Source organism: Salmo salar, chromosome 24 (assembly GCF_965601325.2).
Source record: "Salmo salar chromosome 24, fSalSal1, whole genome shotgun sequence".
Taxonomy (NCBI): Eukaryota; Metazoa; Chordata; class Actinopteri; order Salmoniformes; family Salmonidae; genus Salmo; species Salmo salar.
Genome location: NC_138314.1, coordinates 50825592 through 50850151, shown reverse-complemented (window position 1 = coordinate 50850151; position 24560 = coordinate 50825592). Strand labels below are relative to the sequence as shown.

Below are 24560 nucleotides of genomic sequence, written 5' to 3'. Positions count from 1 at the left end.
CAAATTTGGACTCATCAGACCAAAGGACAGATTTCCACCGGTCTAATGTCCATTGCTTGTGTTTCTTGGCCCAAGCAAGTCTTTCTTCTAACCTTAACCCTGAAAAAAATACAAAAAATTAAATAAAAGTCTCTTCTTCTTAGTGGTGTCCTTTTAGTAGTGGTTTCTTTGCAGCAGTTCGACCATGAAGGCCTGATTCACGCAGTGTTCCCTGAAAAGTTGTGGTTGAGATGTGTGTGTTACTTGAACTTCATGAAGCATTTATTTGGGCTGCAATTTCTGAGGCTGGTAACTCTACTGAACTTATCATCTGCAGCAGAGGTAACTCTAGGTCTTCCTTTCCTGTGGCGGTCCTCATGAGAACCAGTTTCATCACAGCGCTTGATGATTTTTGCGACTCCATTTGAAGAAACTTTCAATGTTCTTGAAATTTACCACAGACTGACCTTCATGTCTTAAAGTAATGATGGACTGTCATTTCTCTTTGCCTATTTGAGCTGTTCTTGCCATAATATGGACTCTGTCTTTTACCAAATAGGGCTATCTTCTGTATATCACCCCTACACTTTGGGGCGGCAGGTAGCCTAGTGGTTAGAGCATTGGGCCTGTAACCAAAAGGTTGCTAGATTGAATCCCCAAGGTAAAAATCTGTCATTCTGTCCCTGAACAAGGCAGTTAACCCACTGTTCCTAGGCTGTCATTATAAATAAGAATTTGTTCTTAACTTCTATGGGCTAGGTGGGACGCTAGCGTCCCACCTGCGGGACACAGCCAGTGAAATATCAGGGCGGCAAATTAAAAAACAACAAAATGTCATAATTCAACTTTCTCAAACATACAACTATTTTACACCATTTTAAAAATACACTTCTCCTTGATGTAACCACATTGTCCGATTTCAAAAAGGCTTTACAGTGAAAGCAAAACATTAGATTATGTTAGGAGAGTACATAGACAAAAATAATCACACAGCCATCTTCCAAGCAAGGACATGTGTCAATAAAACCCAAAACACAGCTAAATGAAGTACTAACCTTTGACGATCTTCATCAGATGACACTCCTAGGACATTATGTTACACAATACATGTATGTTTTGTTCGATAAAGTTCATATTTATATCCAAAAACAGCATTTTACATTGGCGCGTGATGTCCAGAAAATGTATTCCCACCAAAACGTCCGGTGAATGTGCACATCAATTTACAAAAATACTCATCATAAACGTTGACAAAATATATAACAATTATTTAAAGAATTATAGATAGACTACCCCTGGATGCAACCGCTGTGTCAGATTTTAAAATAGCTTTACGGAGAAGGCACATTTTTCAATATTCTGAGTACATAGCTCAGCCATCACGGTGAGCTATTCAGACACCCGCCAAGTTCGGGGCAACCTAAACTCAGAATTAGTATTAGAAATATTCTCTTACCTTTGCTGATCTTCGTCAGAATGCACTCCCAGGACTGCTACTTCCACAAGAAATGTTGTTTTTGTTCGAAATAATCCATATTTATGTACAAATACCTCAGTTTTGTTCGTGCGTACAGATCACTTATCCAAAGGCATAACGTGCGAGCGCGGAACGAGAGACGAAAAGTCCAAATGTTCCATTACCGTACTTAGAAGCATGTCAAACGCTGTTTAAAATCAATCTTTATGGTATTTTTAACGTAGAATTGCGATAATATTCCAACCGGACAATAGCATATTCATTCAAGAAGAAAAAGAAGGAACGGCGTGCTCGTGTGACCGCGCATATCCAATCCCTTTGTTGCCAGGCAGACCACTCAGTGAATGAGCTCCTATACTCTGCCCAGTGTCAGGAAAATGCTCAAACCACTTTCTGAAGGCTTTAGACAGCCAATGGAAGCCTTAGGAAGTGCAACATCACCCCACAGACACTGTAGATTCGATAGAGAATCAAAAGAAGAACTACAATTCTCAGACTTTTCACTTCCTGCTTGGATTTTTCTCCGATTTTTGCCTGCCATATGAGTTCTGTTATACTCACAGACACCATTCAAACAGTTTTAGAAACTTCAGAGTGTTTTCTATCCAAATCTACTAATAATATGCATATTCTAGTTTCTGAGCCAGAGTAGCAAGCTGTTTAAATTGGGTACATTTTTCATCCGGCTGTGAAAATACTGCCCCCTAGCCCAGACAGGTTAACTGACTTGCCTAGTTAAATAAAGGCTAAATTTAAAAAATACATTGTCACAACACAACTGATTGGCTCATTAACGCATTAAGAAGGAAAACAATTCCACAAATTAACTTTTCACAAGGGACACCTGTTAATTGAAATTCATTCCAGGTGACTACCTCATGAAGCTGGTTGAGAGAATGGCAAGCGTGTCCCACCGTAAAGCATCAAGGCAAAGGGTGGCTATTTGAAGAATCTCAAATATAAAATATATTTTGATTTGTTTAACACTTTTTTGGTTAATACATGATTCCATATGTGTAATTTCATAGTTTTGATGTCTTCACCAGTATTCTACAATGTAGAAAAAAGTAAATATAAAGAAAACCCCATGAATGAGTAGATGTTCTAAAACCTTTGACCTGTAGTGTATATTATTTAGTATATGTAAAGACAAGATTAAATCAAGAATTGTCTGGTGGGTGACAACATTAGCTTATCACTTGTGAATTATATATTATCACTTGTGAATGATGCCCAGCATAAGAAACAATGCCTTTTTTTAGAGGTTTTTTTAATCATAGTCGCACACCTCATGTAGCCTAGTCCATAGTCCTATATGTTTTAATAATGTTAGTAGCCCATAGTCCTATATGTTTTAATAAGGTTAGTAGCCCATAGTCCTATATGTTTTAATAAGGTTAGTAGCCCATAGTCCTATATGTTTTAATAAGGTTAGTAGTCCATAGTCCTATATGTTTTAATAAGGTTAGTAGTCCATAGTCCTATATGTTTTAATAAGGTTAGTAGGCCATAGTCCTATATGTTTTAATAAGGTTAGTAGCCCATAGTCCTATATGTTTTAAGAAGGTTAGTAGCCCATAGTCCTATATGTTTTAAGAAGGTTAGTAGCCCATAGTCCTATATGTTTTAATAAGGTTAGTAGCCCATAGTCCTATATGTTTTAATAAGGTTTATATCACACCTCATGTAGCCTAGTCCATAGGCCTATGTGTTTTAATAAGGTTAGTATCACACCTCATGTAGCCCAGCCCATAGGCCTATGTGTTTTGATAAGGTTTGTATTACAACTAAAGTGATGAAATAACTTCTTATGTTTAATTGTGTTAAATGCTCTACAACAAAGCTTTCTTTGTGTCCAACAAGCTTTCTCTGCCTTTAACCTTGTTCTGAACACCTCCAAAACAAAGGTCATGTGGTTTGGTTAGAAGAATGCCCCTCTCCCCACAGGTGTGATTACTACCTCTGAGGGTTTAGAGCTGGAGGTAGACACCTCATACAGGTACTTGGGAGTAGGGCTAGACAGTACACTGTCCTTCTCTCAGCACATATCAAAGCTGCAGGCTAAAGTTAAATCTAGACTTGGTTTCCTCTATCGTAATCGCTCCTCTTTCACCCCAGCTGCCAAACTAACCCTGATTCAGATAACCATCCTACCCATGCTAGATTACGGAGACATAATTTATAGATCGGCAGGTAAGGGTGCTCTCGAGCGGCTAGATGTTCTTTACCATTCGGCCATCAGATTTGCCACCAATGTTCCTTATAGGACACATCACTGCACTCTATACTCCTCTGTAAACTGGTCATCTCTGTTTACCCGTCACAAGACCCACTGGTTGATGCTAATTTATAAAACCCTCTTAGGCCTCACTCCCCCCTATCTGAGATATCTACTGCAGCCCTCATCCTCCCCATACAGCACCCGTTCACTCCCCTCCTATCTGAGATATCTACTGCAGCCCTCATCCTCCCCATACAGCACCCGTTCACTCCCCCCCTATCTGAGATATCTACTGCAGCCCTCATCCTCCCCATACAACACCCGTTCACTCCCCCCCTATCTGAGATATCTACTGCAGCCCTCATCCTCCCCATACAACACCCGTTCACTCCCCCCCTATCTGAGATATCTACTGCAGCCCTCATCCTCCCCATACAACACCCGTTCACTCCCCCCTATCTGAGATATCTACTGCAGCCCTCATCCTCCCCATACAACACCCGTTCACTCCTCCCTATCTGAGATACCTACTGCAGCCCTCATCCTCCACATACAACACCCGTTCACTCCCCCCTATCTGAGATATCTACTGCAGCCCCCATCCTCCCCATACAACACCGTTCACTCCCCCCTATCTGAGATATCTACTGCAGCCCTCATCCTCCCCATACAACACCGTTCACTCCCCCCTATCTGAGATATCTACTGCAGCCCTCATCCTCCCCATACAACACCCGTTCACTCCCCCCTATCTGAGATATCTACTGCAGCCCTCATCCTCTACATACAACACCCGTTCTGCCAGTCACATTCTGTTAAAGGTCCCCAAAGCACACACATCCCTGGGTCGCTCGTCTTTTCAGTTCGCTACAGCTAGCGACTGGAACGAGCTGCAACAAACACTCAAACTGGACAGTTTTATCTCAATCTCTTCATTGAAAGACTCAATCATGGACCCTTACTAACAGTTGTGGCTGCTTTGCGTGATGTATTGTTGTCTCTACCTCCTTGCCCTTTGTGCTGTTGTCTGTGCCCAACAATGTTTGTACAGTGTGTTGTGCTGCTACCATGTTGTGCTGCTGCAATGTTGTGTTGCTACCATGTTGTTGTCATGTTGTGTTGCTACCATACTGTGTAGAGATACTCTGAATACTATGAAAAACCAACTACATTTACTCCTGAGGTGCTGACCTGTTGCACCCTCGACAACTACTGTGATTATTATTATTTGACCCTGCTGGTCATTTATGAACGTTTGAACATCTTGGCCATGTTCTGTTATAATCTCCTCCATTTTGTTCTTAACTGACTTGCCTAGTTAAATAAAGGTAAAAAAATGTATAATAATTAAGCACATTAATCCACTTTATAAGGGGTGTAGAGCCTAACTGGCATACATAAGCAGCGTGTGAGTTTCAAGCGGCCGGCTGCGACAGAGCCCAGAGCCCAACCAGGATCTCTAGTGGATCAGCTAGCAACTGCAGTGCAAACACCATGCTCTACCAACTGCAGTGCCTTAGACCTCCGCGCCACTCGGGAGTCCCGGAACAGCATAAAAATGCACCTTTATAATAAAAGCATTACATGCGTAATTGCATTTGCGGTCACTTTTGATAATGGTGTTTTCCCGCTAATGGAACATTCACACTTGTAGCCTACTTCCATGTGCGCATTGCTGCGCTTATAATGTGAAGAAATAGCCTAAAAGTTTAATTTGTGAAATTGTGAATGAGTGACTGATGAAGTGTGAAGTGCCTGCGCAAAAAACAAAGCAGAGCTCATGCCTTTCAAGATATTTTTTTCTAATCATCATTAGAGTCGCATCATGCAGCCTTACAATGTATTAAAAATCAAAACATATATAGCCCAACATTTGTAGAACAACTAAAGTTACATTAATAACTCTAAATGAAGCATATAGAAGTATCTATTCTCTTTGTTAACCGCTCAACACAGAATAGCCGCATGTGTGCACTCCCTCAAATCGTTTGGAGAAAATATCCTTTCTATTTTATTCAGCTTTGTTCAATTATATTCCTTATACTATAAAATAATGCCATGGAATTCTAAGCAAATCTTTTCTGCTAAATAAACTAGTGTAGCCCACAGCCATTTGGCATAGCCAGATCAGGACCTAATATAAGGACAACTCAGAGTAAGCTATTCTGTTCTTCTGAAATAGACTACGGTGAGGGAAAAAAGTATTTGATCCCCTGCTGATTTTGTATGTTTGCCCACTGACAAAGAAATGATCAGTCTGTAATTTTAATGGTAGGTTTATTTGAACAGTGAGAGACAGAATAACAACAAAAAATCCAGAAAAACACATGTCAAAAATGTTATAAAATGATTTGCATTTTATTGCATCTTATTTACAATGACGGCCTACCCCGGCCAAACCCGTACGATGCTGGGCCAATTGTGTGCCGCCCTATGGGACTCCCAATCACGGCTGGATGTGATACAGCCTGGATTCGAACCAGGGACTGTAGTAATGCCTCTTGCACTGAGATGCAGTGCTTTAGACTGCAGCGCCACTCGGGAGCCCAAAACATAATGTTGCTGCTACCGTCTCTTATGACCGAAAATAACTTCTGGACATCAGAACAACGATTGCTCACCTCAAACTGGAATAATATTTATTTATTTTATGAGTAAGACAGGAAGGATATACTGCTTTCCCGGGAACAGGCCCAAATCCCCGTAATTTGCGTTAGGAAAAGACAGAGAAAAAGGGGGCGGAGGTCAGGCAATCATTGGAGAAAAAAAAATGATCCTACCAACGGGACATTAAAAACTGTAATATCTTATGTTTCACCGAGTCGTGGCTGAATGACAACACGGATAATATAGAGCTGGTGGGATTTTCCATGCACCGGCAGAACAGAGAAGCTACGTCTGGTAAGACGAGGGGTGGGGGTGTGTGTCTACTTGTCAATAACAGCTGGTGCACGATGTCTAATATTAAAAAAGTCTTGAGGTATTGCTCGCCTGAGGTAGAGTACCTTATGATAAGCTGTAGACCACACTATCTACCAAGAGAGTTCTCATCTATATTATTCGTAGCCATCTATTTACCACAACAGACTGATGCTGGCACTCAACCAACTCTATAAGGCCATAAGCAAAGAAGAAAATGCTCGCCCAGAAGCGGCACTCCTAGTGGCCGGGGACATTAATGCAGGCAAACTTAAATCCGTTTTACCTCATTTCTACCAACATGTCACATGTGCAACCAGAGGGGAAAGAAACTCTAGACCACCTTTACTTCACACATAGAGATGCATACAAAGCTCTCCCCTACCCTCCATTTGGCAAATCTGACCATAATTCTATCCTCCTGATTCCTGCTGTTGGTCAATTATCAAACGTACATTAGTAATGGAAAGGAAACACAGACTTTATGTTTAAGTATTAAAATACTCCTTTTAGTAATACAATTGCAGGCATAAGTTGGTACAGAATACAATATAACAGTATATGATAGTTCTCCCCAAGTTCTGTAAAATGTCTAAGACATCCTGTAACTCATATAGCCTCTCCCAGTCCTCCTTGTGTGAGTTTCCCTGGCAACAACATTTTAATAAATCTAACCTCCCCTTACAACAGTAAACGTCTTATCAGCAATTAAAAGCTCTGTGAACGAGTGTAAGCATCTTCTGACAGGTGGCTGGTTTCATCAGGTCTGTGGCAGCCTTGTGTTCTCAGAAAACCAGATAACCACGGTGGGACCCAGACAGGAGGAGTCTGAATGTAGACGCCTTCTGATAGTATCTGAAGGTCACAACACTCAAAACAGGTTTTAACACACACACACAGAGGTCTCCTGAACATAATTTATCAACCCTTTGAAAGGTATAAGGCCTTGGTTTTAACCCTCTTCACTGCTTACAAGCAAAAACTAAAGCAGGAAGTACCAGTGAATGCTGTTCATTGACAACTCAATACGGAAGTGGTCAGATGACGCAGATGCTACGCTACAGCACTCCAATTGGCATACCGCCCCAACAGATCCACAGATGATGCAATCTCAATCGCACTCCACACTGCTCTTTCCCACCTGGACAAAAGGAACACCTATGTGAGAATACTGTTCATTGACAACAGCTCAGCATTCAACACGATAGTGTCCACGAAGCTCATCACTAAGCTAAGGACCCTGGGACTAAACACCTCCCTCTGCAACTGGATCCTGGACTTCCTGACGGGCCGCCCCCAGGTGGTGAAGGTAGGTAACAACACGTCTGCCACGCTGATCCTCAACACCGGGGCCCATCAGGGGTGTGTTTAGTCCCCTCCTGTACTCCCTGTTCACGCACGACTGCATGGCCAAACATGACTCCAACACCATCATTAAGTTTGCTGGCAACACAACAGTGGTAGGCCTGATCACCGACAACGATGAGACAGCCTATAGGGAGGAGGGCAGAGACCTGGCAGTGTGGTGCCCGGACAACAACCTCTTCCACCATGTGAGCAAGACAAAGGAGCTGATCGTGGACTACAGGAAAAGGCTGGCCGAACAGGCCCCCATTATCATCGACAGGGCTGTAGTGGAGCAGGTCGAGAGTTTCAAGTTCCTTGGTGTCCACATCACCAAAGTCTCCCCCTCAGGAGACTGAAAAGATTTGGCATGGGTCCCCAGATCCTCAAGAAGTTCTACAGCTGCACCATCAAGAGCATCATGAACGGTTGCATCACTGCCTGGTATGGCAACTGCTCGGCATCTGACCCTAATGCGCCACAGTAGGTAGTGTGTACGTACGGCCCAGTACATCATTGAGGCCAAGCTTCCTGCCATCCAGGACCTATATAAAAGGCAATGTCAGAGGAAGGCCCAAAAAATTGTCAGAGACTCCAGTCTCCCAAGTCATAGACTGCTTTCTCTTCTACCGCACGGCAAGCAGTACCGAAGTGCCAAATCTAGGACCAAAAGGCTCCTTAACAGCTTCTACCCCCAAGCCATAAGACTGCTGAACAATTAATAAAATGACCACTGGACACTGGACATTTGTGTTCATTGTTTTCGGTAGAAAGTCTGAGTTTAATTCGTTTTTTTTCTGTAGAAAGACGCAAAGAAAACTTGGAGCTAGCCAGTCTAGTGATGCTAGCTAGCTTCTGATGTCACAGCAACAAGAGCCTCGAGGGATAGGAAGAGTTTCGCTGCAGGAAGTCACTGTGAGTGAAAAGAAGAAGGAAAAAAAGGTTCTGGGAGTAAGGCACCGTCTGAAAAGTGTGAGAAAGAAAAATAATAAACCGAAAATGTCTGCATTGGTTGGAAATATAGGAACATTTGATGAATCTGTGGAACAATGGAGTTCTTAAAACATTCTGTGTAAGTACTTTGTGTTGGTAAATGGAATTAAAGTAGAAGTTGTTGTGCCAACATTTTTGACTGTAATGGGAGGAAAACATTAAATCTACTGCTCAGCCTAGTAACGCCTGAAAAACCTGGTGATAAATCATATGAGGAAATTGTGGCTACCTTTAAAAGGACATTATTCTCCCAAACCACTGATAATCGCAGAGAGATTCAGGTTTCATAAGAGAAATCAACAGGAGGAGGAATCAATCTCACAGTTTGTGACTGTATTGAAACAGTTATCTGAACACTGGGAATTTAGACGCTCAATGAGTGACACTATACGTGATTGGTTAGTGTGTGGCATGCGCAGCGAGGCAATTCAGGAACGCCGTTTGACTGAGAGTAACTTAACATTGCAGAGAGCAATAGAAGTGAGTACATCAATGGAAATGGCAAATAAAGGCGCACAACAGCTAAGTGCATCTACCCAAGTGCATAAGGTGTTTAAAAACAAGGCAGTAGGTGGCAAGACATGTGAGAAACCAGGTCACATTGAACGTGCATGTAAAAACAAAAAGACACGATCAAACAAAAGTACTGAACAAAGGAAAAGCGTCTTCAGGAAGTACAAAAAGAAAGTGCATAAAATGGAGCACACAGAGGATGAACAAAGTGATACCCTGTCTGAAGGGGACGAATCTTTGCATGTTTTGTCCATTTCAAACAATGGACACGGATACTGGGTGACACCACTACTGGATGGAAACGCATTACAGATGCAAGTGGACACTGGACCAGCCATATCTTTGCTGTCTGAGGCTGTATACAAGGACAAACTACATCACCTCACACTACAGCCCACAGAGATGACGCTGAAAACATACACCGGTGAGATTGTTCCAGTGAGAGGAAGTGTGATTGTTACAGTGAAGCTCAACAAACAGAATGTGAAGCTACCACTCTACATCATGAAGGCAACCATACAGCATTGCTAGGATGCACATGGCTGGAAAAGATCAAACTAAACCGGCAGGAAATTCACATGGTTGCAAAAGAGGATGTGTTCAAAGGAGAACTTGGCGGTATGAAAGACATAACAATTAACCTGACCATGAAATCACTCAGCAAGCCAAAATGCTTCAAAGCTAGATCAGTCCCATACACCATCAAACCAAAAGTTGAAACTGAGATAAACAGACTTGTCAAGAGTGGAGTATTGGATCCAGTGAATGTTAGTGAATGGGCTTCACCCATACACTCAGCCTCTGTGGTGATTTCAAAGTCACCATTAACTCAGTCTTGACTGCTGAAAAATATCCACTACCCATCATTGACGTCCTCTTTTCTGGTTTAGCTGGAGGACAGAAATTCAGTAAGATGGACTTATGTCAGGCCTATCTACAGATGCATGTGGACCAAGAGTCACAAGAACTGTTGACCATAGTGACTCACAAAGGACTGTACAGGTACCGGAGGTTTCCTTTTGGAATCACCTCAGCTCCGGCCTTGTTTCAGAGAGCTATGGACCAGATACTGAGCGGGCTCACTGGGGTCCAATGTTACCTCGATGATCTACTCATCACCGGCAAAGACGAGCAGAAGCACCTGAGAAACCTGAACGCTACACTACAGAGACTGGAGGAGTACGGTCTGAGGGTCCGGAAGGACAAATGCGAGCTTTTCCGGCCCTCTGTTGAGTACCTGGGCCACGTCATCGACAGTTCGGGGCTCCACAAGGCGCCATCGAAGGTGAAGGCCGTTGTGGAAGCTCCATCCCCACAGAACGTGAGTCAGCTGAGATAATTCTTAGGACTACTGACATACTACGCAAAGTTTGTGCTGAACCTAGCTAACACGTTAAAGCCATTTAGTGAACTTTTGAACAAAACCAAACAGTGGAAGTGGACACAGCCTTAGCTCAGTCAGAGGCCTAATCCTCCTCAACCCCAACTTCCCATTACAGTTGGCATGTGATGCATTGCCTTATTGTGTTGGTGCTGTTGTCTCACACATCATGCCATCAGGTGAAGAAAGGCCAATTGCTTTCGCATCACGGACTTTAAGTGAAGCCGACAGCAATTATGCACAGATAGAACGTGAAGTGCTCACCGTCGTGTTTGGAGGTAAGAAATGTAATCAGTTTCTGTTTGGCAGACGATTCACACTGCTGACGGACCATTGACCCCTCACCTCCATCTTTGGTCCCAACACTGGCATTCCGTCGCTCGCAGCCAGCCGAATGATATCAAGTACAGAAGGTCCGAGCAGCACTGCAATGCAGACGGCCTCTCAAGGCTTTCCTTACCTGTCACACACACACAGAGCTCTCCCAGGCTGAAATCTTCTACTTCAAGGAAGTGACGAACGCCCCAGTTACATCTGGCCAAGTGAAAAAGTTCACCCACACTGATCCAGTGATGTCTGAGGTCGTGGACATTGTCACTCGTGGGAAAGGAGGAGAGCTGTCAGACAGCCTTAAACCTTACCTAGAGAGGAGATACAAGCACCCAGTTCAGTCTGGATGCTTGCTGTAGGGTTTTGGAGTCATCATACCGCCACCATTGAGAAGGCAGGTGCTTGAAGAACTCCATTCAGGGCACTGTGGCACATTAGGACCTGAGTACCAGGCCATTAGGACCTAATGGAGGGACCATAGAGCCCTGAGTACCAGACCATTAGGACCTGATGGAGGGACCATAGAGCCCTGAGTACCAGGCCATTAGGACCTGATGGAGGGACCATAGAGACCTGAGTACCAGGCCATTAGGACCTGATGGAGGGACCATAGAGACCTGAGTACCAGGCCATTAGGACCTGATGGAGGGACAATAGAGCCCTGAGTACCAGGCCATTAGGACCTGATGGAGGGACCATAGAGCCCTGAGTACCAGACCATTAGGACCTGATGGAGGGACCATAGAGCCCTGAGTACCAGGCCATTAGGACCTGATGGAGGGACCATAGAGACTTGAGTACCAGGCCATAAGGACCTGATGGAGGGACCATAGAGCCCTGAGTACCAGGCCATTAGGACCTGATGGAGGGACCGTAGAGCCCTGAGTACCAGGCCATTAGGACCTGATGGAGGGACAGTAGAGCCCTGAGTACCAGGCCATTAGGACCTGATGGAGGGACCGTAGAGCCCTGAGTACCAGACCATTAGGACCTGATGGAGGGACCGTAGAGCCCTGAGTACCAGGCCATTAGGACCTGATGGAGGGACCGTAGAGACTTGAGTACCAGGCCATTAGGACCTGATGGAGGGACCGTAGAGCCCTGAGTACCAGGCCATTAGGACCTGATGGAGGGACCGTAGAGCCCTGAGTACCAGGCCATTAGGACCTGATGGAGGGACCGTAGAGCCCTGAGTACCAGGCCATTAGGACCTGATGGAGGGACCGTAGAGCCCTGAGTACCAGACCATTAGGACCTGATGGAGGGACCGTAGAGCCCTGAGTACCAGGCCATTAGGACCTGATGGAGGGACCGTAGAGCCCTGAGTACCAGGCCATTAGGACCTGATGGAGGGACCGTAGAGCCCTGAGTACCAGGCCATTAGGACCTGATGGAGGGACCGTAGAGCCCTGAGTACCAGGCCATTAGGACCTGATGGAGGGACCGTAGAGCCCTGAGTACCAGGCCATTAGGACCTGATGGAGGGACCGTAGAGCCCTGAGTACCAGGCCATTAGGACCTGATGGAGGGACCGTAGAGCCCTGAGTACCAGGCCATTAGGACCTGATGGAGGGACCGTAGAGCCCTGAGTACCAGGCCATTAGGACCTGATGGAGGGACCGTAGAGCCCTGAGTACCAGGCCATTAGGACCTGATGGAGGGACCGTAGAGCCCTGAGTACCAGGCCATTAGGACCTGATGGAGGGACCGTAGAGCCCTGAGTACCAGGCCATTAGGACCTGATGGAGGGACCGTAGAGCCCTGAGTACCAGGCCATTAGGACCTGATGGAGGGACCGTAGAGCCCTGAGTACCAGGCCATTAGGACCTGATGGAGGGACCGTAGAGCCCTGAGTACCAGGCCATTAGGACCTGATGGAGGGACCGTAGAGCCCTGAGTACCAGGCCATTAGGACCTGATGGAGGGACCGTAGAGCCCTGAGTACCAGGCCATTAGGACCTGATGGAGGGACCGTAGAGCCCTGAGTACCAGGCCATTAGGACCTGATGGAGGGACCGTAGAGCCCTGAGTACCAGGCCATTAGGACCTGATGGAGGGACCGTAGAGCCCTGAGTACCAGGCCATTAGGACCTGATGGAGGGACCGTAGAGCCCTGAGTACCAGGCCATTAGGACCTGATGGAGGGACCGTAGAGCCCTGAGTACCAGGCCATTAGGACCTGATGGAGGGACCGTAGAGCCCTGAGTACCAGGCCATTAGGACCTGATGGAGGGACCGTAGAGCCCTGAGTACCAGGCCATTAGGACCTGATGGAGGGACCGTAGAGCCCTGAGTACCAGGCCATTAGGACCTGATGGAGGGACCGTAGAGCCCTGAGTACCAGGCCATTAGGACCTGATGGAGGGACCGTAGAGCCCTGAGTACCAGGCCATTAGGACCTGATGGAGGGACCGTAGAGCCCTGAGTACCAGGCCATTAGGACCTGATGGAGGGACCGTAGAGCCCTGAGTACCAGGCCATTAGGACCTGATGGAGGGACCGTAGAGCCCTGAGTACCAGGCCATTAGGACCTGATGGAGGGACCGTAGAGCCCTGAGTACCAGGCCATTAGGACCTGATGGAGGGACCGTAGAGCCCTGAGTACCAGGCCATTAGGACCTGATGGAGGGACCGTAGAGCCCTGAGTACCAGGCCATTAGGACCTGATGGAGGGACCGTAGAGCCCTGAGTACCAGGCCATTAGGACCTGATGGAGGGACCGTAGAGCCCTGAGTACCAGGCCATTAGGACCTGATGGAGGGACCGTAGAGCCCTGAGTACCAGGCCATTAGGACCTGATGGAGGGACCGTAGAGCCCTGAGTACCAGGCCATTAGGACCTGATGGAGGGACCGTAGAGCCCTGAGTACCAGGCCATTAGGACCTGATGGAGGGACCGTAGAGCCCTGAGTACCAGGCCATTAGGACCTGATGGAGGGACAGTAGAGCCCTGAGTACCAGGCCATTAGTTTTAGCGAGTTGGGTACTACCATAAGAGTATATTACTGTGACTCAACAGTCTCGTGGAATTTTACTGCCGTCATGACTCAGGACTGCCTGTGGCGGTAATATGATCACCGCAACAGCCCTATCTTCAACTACGTAATGTGGTCTGTCTCAACGACAGACTGTTACAGGCTGGTGTATGGCTGGTGTATGGTTGTTACAGTCTGTTACAGTCTGTTACAGGCTGGTGTATGTTTGTCACTTAACGCCGGGCTAATCCTTTAAGGGAGGATGAGTAGAAGATGGATGAGTGGGGTTGGGGGTTGGGAAGGGATGGAGTTGGGGTTGGGAAGGGATGGAGCGGGGGTTGGGGTTGGGAAGGGATGGAGCGGGGGTTGGGAAGGGATGTAGCGGGGGTTGGGAAGGGATGGAGCGGGGGTTGGGGTTGGGAAGGGATGGAGCGGGGGTTGGGGTTGGGAAGGGATGGAGCGGGGGTTGGGGTTGGGAAGGGATGGAGCGGGGGTTGGGAAGGGATGGAGTTGGGGTTGGGAAGGGATGGAGCGGGGGTTGGGGTTGGGAAGGGATGGAGTTGGGGTTGGGAAGGGATGGAGTTGGGGTTGGGAAGGGATGGAGCGGGGGTTGGGAAGGGATGGAGCGGAGCGGGGGTTGAGGTTGGGAAGGGATGGAGGGTGTGTCACTGTGTGTGTGTGTGTGTATGTGTGTGTGTGTGTCACCCTAACCCTGTCACTATAACCCTGTCACTATAACCCTAACCCTGTCACTATATCCCTAACCCTGTCACTATAACCCTAACCCTGTCACTATATCCCTGTCACTATAACCCTAACCCTGTCACTATAACCCTAACCCTGTCCCTATAACCCTAACCCTGTCACTATATCCCTAACCCTGTCACTATATCCCTAACCCTGTCACTATATCCCTAACCCTGTCACTATAACCCTAACCCTGTCACTATATCCCTGTCACTATAACCCTAACCCTGTCACTATATCCCTAACCCTGTCACTATATCTCTAACCCTGTCACTATAACCCTGTCACTATAACCCTAACCCTGTCACTATAACCCTAACCCTGTCACTATATCCCTAACCCTGTCACTATAACCCTAACCCTGTCACTATATCCCTGTCACTATAACCCTAACCCTGTCACTATATCCCTAACCCTGTCACTATAACCCTAACCCTGTCACTATATCCCTAACCCTGTCACTATATCTCTAACCCTGTCACTATAACCCTCTCACTATAACCCTAACCCTGTCACTATAACCCTAACCCTGTCACTATATCCCTAACCCTGTCACTATATCCCTAACCCTGTCACTATAACCCTGTCACTATAACCCTAACCCTGTCACTATAACCCTGTCACTATATCCCTAACCCTGTCACTATATCCCTAACCCTGTCACTATAACCCTAACCCTGTCACTATAACCCTGTCACTATATTCCTAACCTTGTCACTATAACCCTAACCCTGTCACTATATCCCTAACCCTGTCACTATAACCCTAACCCTGTCACTATAACCCTAACCCTGTCACTATATCCCTAACCCTGTCACTATAACCCTGTCACTATAACCCTGTCACTATAACCCTGTCACTATAACCCTAACCCTGTCACTATAACCCTGTCACTATATCCCTAACCCTGTCACTATATCCCTAACCCTGTCACTATAACCCTGTCACTATAGCCCTAACCCTGTCACTATATCCCTAACCCTGTCACTATAACCCTAACCCTGTCACTATATCCCTAACCCTGTCACTATATCCCTAACCCTGTCACTATAACCCTCTCACTATATCACTAACCCTGTCACTATATCCCTAACCCTGTCACTATAACCCTAACCCTGTCACTATAACCCTGTCACTATAACCCTAACCCTGTCACTATAACCCTAACCCTGTCACTATATCCCTAACCCTGTCACTATAACCCTGTCACTATAACCCTAACCCTGTCACTATATCCCTAACCCTGTCACTATATCCCTAACCCTGTCACTATATCCCTAACCCTGTCACTATAACCCTGTCACTATAACCCTAACCCTGTCACTATATCCCTAACCCTGTCACTATATCCCTAACCCTGTCACTATATCCCTAACCCTGTCACTATAACCCTAACCCTGTCACTATATCCCTAACCCTGTCACTATATCCCTAACCCTGTCACTATAACCCTCTCACTATATCACTAACCCTGTCACTATATCCCTAACCCTGTCACTATAACCCTAACCCTGTCACTATAACCCTGTCACTATAACCCTAACCCTGTCACTATAACCCTAACCCTGTCACTATATCCCTAACCCTGTCACTATAACCCTGTCACTATAACCCTAACCCTGTCACTATATCCCTAACCCTGTCACTATATCCCTAACCCTGTCACTATATCCCTAACCCTGTCACTATAACCCTGTCACTATAACCCTAACCCTGTCACTATATCCCTAACCCTGTCACTATATCCCTAACCCTGTCACTATATCCCTAACCCTGTCACTATATCCCTGTCACTATAACCCTGTCACTATATCCCTAACCCTGTCACTATAACTCTAACCCTGTCACTATATCCCTAACCCTGTCCCTATAACCCTAACCCTGTCACTATATCCCTAACCCTGTCACTATATCCCTAACCCTGTCACTATAACCCTGTCACTATAACCCTGTCACTATAACCCTGTCACTATATCCCTAACCCTGTCACTATATCCCTAACCCTGTCACTATATCCCTAACCCTGTCACTATATCCCTAACCCTGTCACTATATCCCTATCCCTGTCACTATATCCCTAACCCTGTCACTATAACCCTGTCACTATATCCCTAACCCTGTCACTATATCCCTAACCCTGTCACTATATCCCTAACCCTGTCACTATATCCCTAACCCTGTCACTATATCCCTAACCCTGTCACTATAACCCTAACCCTGTCACTATATCCCTAACCCTGTCACTATATCCCTAACCCTGTCACTATAACCCTAACCCTGTCACTATAACCCTAACCCTGTCACTATATCCCTAACCCTGTCACTATAACCCTGTCACTATATCCCTAACCCTGTCACTATATCCCTAACCCTGTCACTATAACCCTAACCCTGTCACTATATCCCTAACCCTGTCACTATAACCCTGTCACTATATCCCTAACCCTGTCACTATAACCCTGTCACTATAACCCTAACCCTGTCACTATAACCCTGTCACTATATCCCTGTCACTATAACCCTAACCCTGTCACTATATCCCTAACCCTGTCACTATAACCCTAACCCTGTCACTATATCCCTAACCCTGTCACTATATCCCTAACCCTGTCACTATAACCCTGTCACTATAACCCTAACCCTGTCACTATAACCCTGTCACTATATCCCTAACCCTGTCACTATAACCCTAACCCTGTCACTATAACCCTAACCCTGTCCCTATAATTCTAACCCTGTCACTATAACCCTGTCACTATATCCCTAACCCTGTCACTATAACCCTAACCCTGTCACTATAACCCTGTCACTATATCCCTAACCCTGTCACTATAACCCTGTCACTATAACCCTAACCCTGTCACTATATCCCTAACCCTGTCACTATATCCCTAACCCTGTCACTATAACCCTGTCACTATAACACTAACCCTGTCACTATATCCCTAACCCTGTCACTATAACCCTAACCCTGTCACTATATCCCTGTCACTATATCCCTAACCCTGTCACTATATCCCTGTCACTATAACACTAACCCTGTCACTATAACCCTAACCCTGTCACTATAACCCTAACCCTGTCACTATATCCCTAACCCTGTCACTATATCCCTAACCCTGTCACTATAACCCTGTCACTATAACACTAACCCTGTCACTATATCCCTAACCCTGTCACTATAACCCTAACCCTGTCACTATAACCCTGTCACTATAACCCTAACCCTGTCACTGTAACCCTGTCACTATAACCCTAACCCTGTCACTATATCCCTAACCCTGTCACTATATCCCTAACCCTGTCACTATAACCATGTCACTATAACACTAACCCTGTCACTATAACCCTAACCCTGTCACTATAACCCTAACCCTGACACTATATCCCTAACCCTGTCACTATAACCCTAACCCTGTCACTATAACCCTAACCCTGTCACTATAACCCTGTCACTATAACCCTGTCACTATAACCCTGTCACTATAACCCTGTCACTATAACCCTGTCACTATATCCCTAACCCTGTCACTATATCCCTAACCCTGTCACTATATCCCTAACCCTGTCACTATAACCCTGTCACTATATCCCTAACCCTGTCACTATAACCCTAACCCTGTCACTATATCCCTAACCCTGTCACTATATCCCTAACCCTGTCACTATATCCCTAACCCTGTCACTATATCCCTAACCCTGTCACTATATCCCTAACCCTGTCACTATAACCCTGTCACTATATCCCTAACCCTGTCACTATATCCCTAACCCTGTCACTATAACCCTGTCACTATATCCCTAACCCTGTCACTATATCCCTAACCCTGTCACTATAACCCTGTCACTATAACCCTGTGACTATATCCCTAACCCTGTCACTATAACCCTGTCACTATAACCCTAACCCTGTCACTATAACTCTAACCCTGTCACTATAACCCTAACCCTGTCACTATAACCCTAACCCTGTCACTATAACCCTAACCCTGTCACTATAACCCTGTCACTATATCCCTAACCCTGTCACTATATCCCTAACCCTGTCACTATATCCCTAACCCTGTGACTATAACCCTAACCCTGTCACTATATCCCTAACCCTGTCACTATATCCCTAACCCTGTCACTATATCCCTAACCCTGTCACTATATCCCTAACCCTGTCACTATAACCCTGTCACTATAACCCTGTCACTATAACCCTAACCCTGTCACTATATCCCTAACCCTGTCACTATATCCCTAACCCTGTCACTATAACCCTGTCCCTATATCCCTAACCCTGTCACTATATCCCTAACCCTGTCACTATATCCCTAACCCTGTCCCTATAACCCTAACCCTGTCACTATATCCCTAACCCTGTCACTGTATCCCTAACCCTGTCACTATAACCCTAACCCTGTCCCTATAACCCTGTCCCTGTCACTATAACCCTAACCCTGTCACTATAACTCTAACCCTGTCACTATATCCCTAACCCTGTCACTATATCCCTAAACCTGTCACTATAACCCTGTCACTATAACCCTAACCCTGTCACTGTAACCCTAACCCTGTCACTATAACCCTGTCTCTATAACCCTAACCCTGTCACTATATCCCTAACCCTGTCACTATATCCCTAACCCTGTCACTATAACCCTAACCCTGTCACTATATCCCTAACCCTGTCACTATATCCCTAACCCTGTCACTATAACCCTGTCACTATAACACTAACCCTGTCACTATATCCCTAACCCTGTCACTATAACCCTGTCACTATAACCCTAACCCTGTCACTATAACCCTAACCCTGACACTATATCCCTAACCCTGTCACTATAACCCTAACCCTGTCACTATAACCCTAACCCTGTCACTATAACCCTGTCACTATAACCCTGTCACTATAACCCTGTCACTATATCCCTAACCCTGTCACTATATCCCTAACCCTGTCACTATATCCCTAACCCTGTCACTATAACCCTGTCACTATATCCCTAACCCTGTCACTATAACCCTAACCCTGTCACTATATCCCTAACCCTGTCACTATATCCCTAACCCTGTCACTATATCCCTAACCCTGTCACTATATCCCTAACCCTGTCACTATATCCCTAACCCTGTCACTATAACCCTGTCACTATATCCCTAACCCTGTCACTATATCCCTAACCCTGTCACTATAACCCTGTCACTATATCCCTAACCCTGTCACTATATCCCTAACCCTGTCACTATAACCCTGTCACTATAACCCTGTCACTATATCCCTAACCCTGTCACTATAACCCTGTCACTATAACCCTAACCCTGTCACTATAACTCTAACCCTGTCACTATAACCCTAACCCTGTCACTATAACCCTAACCCTGTCACTATAACCCTGTCACTATATCCCTAACCCTGTCACTATATCCCTAACCCTGTCACTATATCCCTAACCCTGTGACTATAACCCTAACCCTGTCACTATATCCCTAACCCTGTCACTATATCCCTAACCCTGTCACTATATCCCTAACCCTGTCACTATAACCCTGTCACTATAACCCTAACCCTGTCACTATATCCCTAACCCTGTCACTATATCCCTAACCCTGTCACTATAACCCTGTCCCTATATCCCTAACCCTGTCACTATATCCCTAACCCTGTCCCTATAACCCTAACCCTGTCACTATATCCCTAACCCTGTCACTGTATCCCTAACCCTGTCACTATATCCCTAACCCTGTCACTATAACCCTGTCACTATAACCCTGTCACTATATCCCTAACCCTGTCACTATAACCCTGTCACTATATCCCTAACCCTGTCACTATATCCCTAACCCTGTCACTATATCCCTAACCCTGTCACTATAACCCTGTCCCTATATCCCTAACCCTGTCACTATATCCCTAACCCTGTCCCTATAACCCTAACCCTGTCACTATATCCCTAACCCTGTCACTGTATCCCTAACCCTGTCACTATAACCCTAACCCTGTCACTATAACCCTGTCCCTGTCCCTATAACCCTAACCCTGTCCCTATAACCCTGTCCCTATAACCCTGTCCCTATAACCCTGTCCCTGTCCCCATATTCCTAACCTTGTTCCGCCCCCTCTGGCTGGATTACCCATATTAGAGTACCTGCCTAGTAGCTACCCTACCCTGGATTACCCATACTATCCTATCCTGGATTAGCTACGTCACTGTGTCACTATCTGCCTGATGGCTAACTATCTGCCGCTAGCCAGCTTACACTGGATACCGTCTGTTGGTAGCTTGCCTACACTGGATACCGTCTGTTGGTAGCTTGCCTATACTGGATACTATTTACCTGGTAGCTAGTTTACACTGGGTACCATTTACCTGGTAGCTAGACTACACTGGATACTATTTACCTGGTAGCTAGACTACACTGGATACTATTTACCTGGTAGCTAGTCTACACTGGATACCGTCTGTTTGTAGCTAGCCTGCACTGGATACTATTTACCTGGTAGCTAGCCTACACTGGATACTATTTACCTGGTAGCTAGTCTACACTGGATACCATTTACCTGGTAGCTAGCCTACACTGGATACCATCTGACACCGTAGCTAGACTACACTGGATACCATCTCCCGGTAGCTAGCGGACACTAAATACTATCTCTGGTTGTTAGCTTACACCATAGCTAGTCTACACTGGATACCTTGAAGAACAGGAGCTTCCTCAGCCTGGATCCTGCTGTAGCTAGCTGCCTTGCTGGCCAGGATCCTGGAGAGAGAAGACCACCTGTAGATGGGCCTGGTGGCAGAAGAGGAGCTGTAGATGAGTGTTTAATGAGTTCAGAATGAGTGGGTCCAGCACCACCAGGCTCAGCCCCAACACACTGCAGGTGAACGAACCCAAACGCTATGGCTCCACATTGTCTCTGGAAGAGAAGTGTGAACAGTCTTTCTTCCTCTTCTACTATTACAGGATGGAGGACGAGGCCGTGCTGGACCGAGGGGCCTCATTCCTCAAACACGTCTGTGATGAAGAGGAGGTAGAAGGTAAGACAATCAATCCATTCATCACATGTATTTATATTGCTGTTATTCCAACCGATACATGCATTACAGTAACCCAAAGAGAAACAGTAACTTTACAGTAACCCAGCCTAGACCATCAAAAAGCAATAGTAACTTTACAGTAACCCAGCATAGACCATCAAAAAGCAATAGTAACTTTACAGTAACCCAGCCTAGACCATCAAAAAGCAATAGTAACTTTACAGTAACCCAGCCTAGACCATCAAAAAGCAATAGTAACTTTACAGTAACCCAGCCTAGACCATCAAAAAGCAATAGTAACTTTACAGTAACCCAGCATAGACCATCAAAAAGCAATAGTAACTTTACAGTAACCCAGCCTAGACCATCAAAAAGCAATAGTAACTTTACAGTAACCCAGCATAGACCATCAAAAAGCAATAGTAACTTTACAATAACCCAGCATAGACCACCCAAGAACAACAGTATCTACTGTATGATCAGCCAAATGGTTAGGGTTTGTCTTAGCCAATATTCTCATAGTTAGGGTAAGGGTTTGTCTCAACCAATATTCTCATAGTTAGGGTAAGGGTTTGTCTTAGCCAATAGTCTCATAGTTAGGGTAAGGGTTTGTCTTAGCCAATAGTCTCATAGTTAGGGTAAGGGTTTGTCTTAGCCAATAGTCTCATAGTTAGGGTAAAGGTTTGTCTTAGCCAATAGTCTCATAGTTAGGGTAAGGGTTTGTCTTAGCCAATATTCTCATAGTTAGGGTAAGGGTTTGACTTAGCCAATATTCTCATAGTTAGGGTAAGGGTTTGTCTCAACCAATATTCTCATAGTTAGGGTAAGGGTTTGTCTTAGCCAATAGTCTCATAGTTAGGGTAAGGGTTTGTCTTAGCCAATAGTCTCATAGTTAGGGTAAAGGTTTGTCTTAGCCAATAGTCTCATAGTTAGGGTAAGGGTTTGTCTTAGCCAATATTCTCATAGTTAGGGTAAGGGTTTGACTTAGCCAATATTCTCATAGTTAGGGTAAGGGTTTGTCTTAGCCAATATTCTCATAGTTAGGGTAAGGGTTTGTCTTAGCCAATATTCTCATAGTTAGGGTAAGGGTTTGTCTTAGTCAATATTCTCATTGTTAGGGTAAGGGTTTGTCTCAACCAATATTCTCATTGTTAGGGTAAGGGTTTGTCTTAGCCAATAGTCTCATAGTTAGGGTAAGGGTTTGTCTTAGTCAATATTCTCATAGTTAGGGTTTGTCTTAGCCAATATTCTCATAGTTAGGGTAAGGGTTTGTCTTAGCCAATAGTCTCATGGCTAGTGTAAAGGTTTGTCTCAGCCAATAGTCTCATGGCTAGTGTAAGGATTTGTCTCAGCCAATAGTCTCATTTTACCTCTGGGTCTTTCTTTCTTGTGGTGGTTCTCATGAGAGCCAGTTTCATCACAGCGCTTGATGGTTTTTGTGACTGCATTTGAATAAACTTTCAAAGTTCTTGAAATTGTCCTCATTGAATGACCTTCATGTCTTAAAGTAATGATGGACAGTTGTTTCTCTTTGCTTATTTGAGCTGTTCTTGCTACAATATGGGCTTGGTCTTTAACCAAAAAGCCCTATCTTCTGTATACCACCCCTACCTTTTGTAGGCCGTCATTGTAAATAAGAATTTATTCTTAACTGTCTTGCCTAGTTAAATAAAGGTTAAATTAAAAAAAATTAAAAAAATACCTCGTCACAACACAACTGATTGGCTCAAATGCATTATGAAGGAAAGAAATTCCACAAATTCACTTTTAACAAGACATACCTGTTAATTTAGATGCATTCCAGGTGACTACCTCATGAAGCTGGTTGAGAGAATGCCAAGAATGTGAAAATCTGTCATCAACGGGAAGGGTGGCTACTTTGAAGAATCTCAAATTTAAAATATATTTTGATTTGTTTTAGACTTTTTTGGTTACTCTACGTTATTCCATTTGTGTTATTTCATAGTTTTGATGTCTTCACTATTATTCTACAATGTAGAAAATAGTAAAAATAAAGAAAAACTTTATTTTTTGACTGGTACTGTATGTACCACTGTATGTACCACCAGTACCAGTACCACTGGTACTCCAAAAATTGATGTAGCAACTAGAATGCCCCTTTAAGTCTATCAGAAGTGTGCGAGCTTAAGCGTGTGTCTATTAGGCCTATGCATTTTCTTTATCAGCATGAACTAGATGGAGCAATAAAAGCCCCATAGTCTGGGATCCGCACTATGCAGCTGTTGCAAGAGCGCATTTTTCACTGGCTGTCCACTGGTTTCAAAAACAATGATTGACAGGCAGCTTAAATTTCTTGAAATTCAACCATTATTGTGTTTAAATACACATTTAGATTTGTGAACAGCCGTATCCACAACAACCACAATCCCCTAAGGCGCAAATAGCTAAATGAGAGAGCAGCAGTGTGATTCACATCAATGTACTATGTAGATATCAATAGTAAGTGATATCCGTATCACTGTAGACTACACCACTGCTGTCATCCTTTACCTCCAAGCGTTTATTCAAGTTGGATCATCTTTGGATGCCGACAGCAGTCGCAGCATTAGAAGAGATAGCTTGGACTGTAGCCTACCAAAGCCTATTCCTGCTCTTTTCCCGCAATCCATCAAACACATTTGGTGTGTCATCATAGT

The 24560-nt window shown here is 45.0% G+C and overlaps 1 protein-coding gene across 5 annotated transcripts in view; it reads left to right on the top strand.

Annotated features, from left to right (window-relative positions):
• Positions 1–24560, top strand: part of slc4a4a (solute carrier family 4 member 4a) — a 220119-nt gene that overhangs the window by 9267 nt on the left and 186292 nt on the right. For all 5 annotated transcript variants that reach the window (XM_045706591.2, XM_045706588.2, XM_045706590.2 and 2 more), the window contains exon 3: positions 21830–21903. In XM_045706591.2, coding sequence (XP_045562547.1) covers positions 21830–21903 — 74 coding nt within the window. The remainder of the gene's footprint in view (positions 1–21829; positions 21904–24560) is intronic.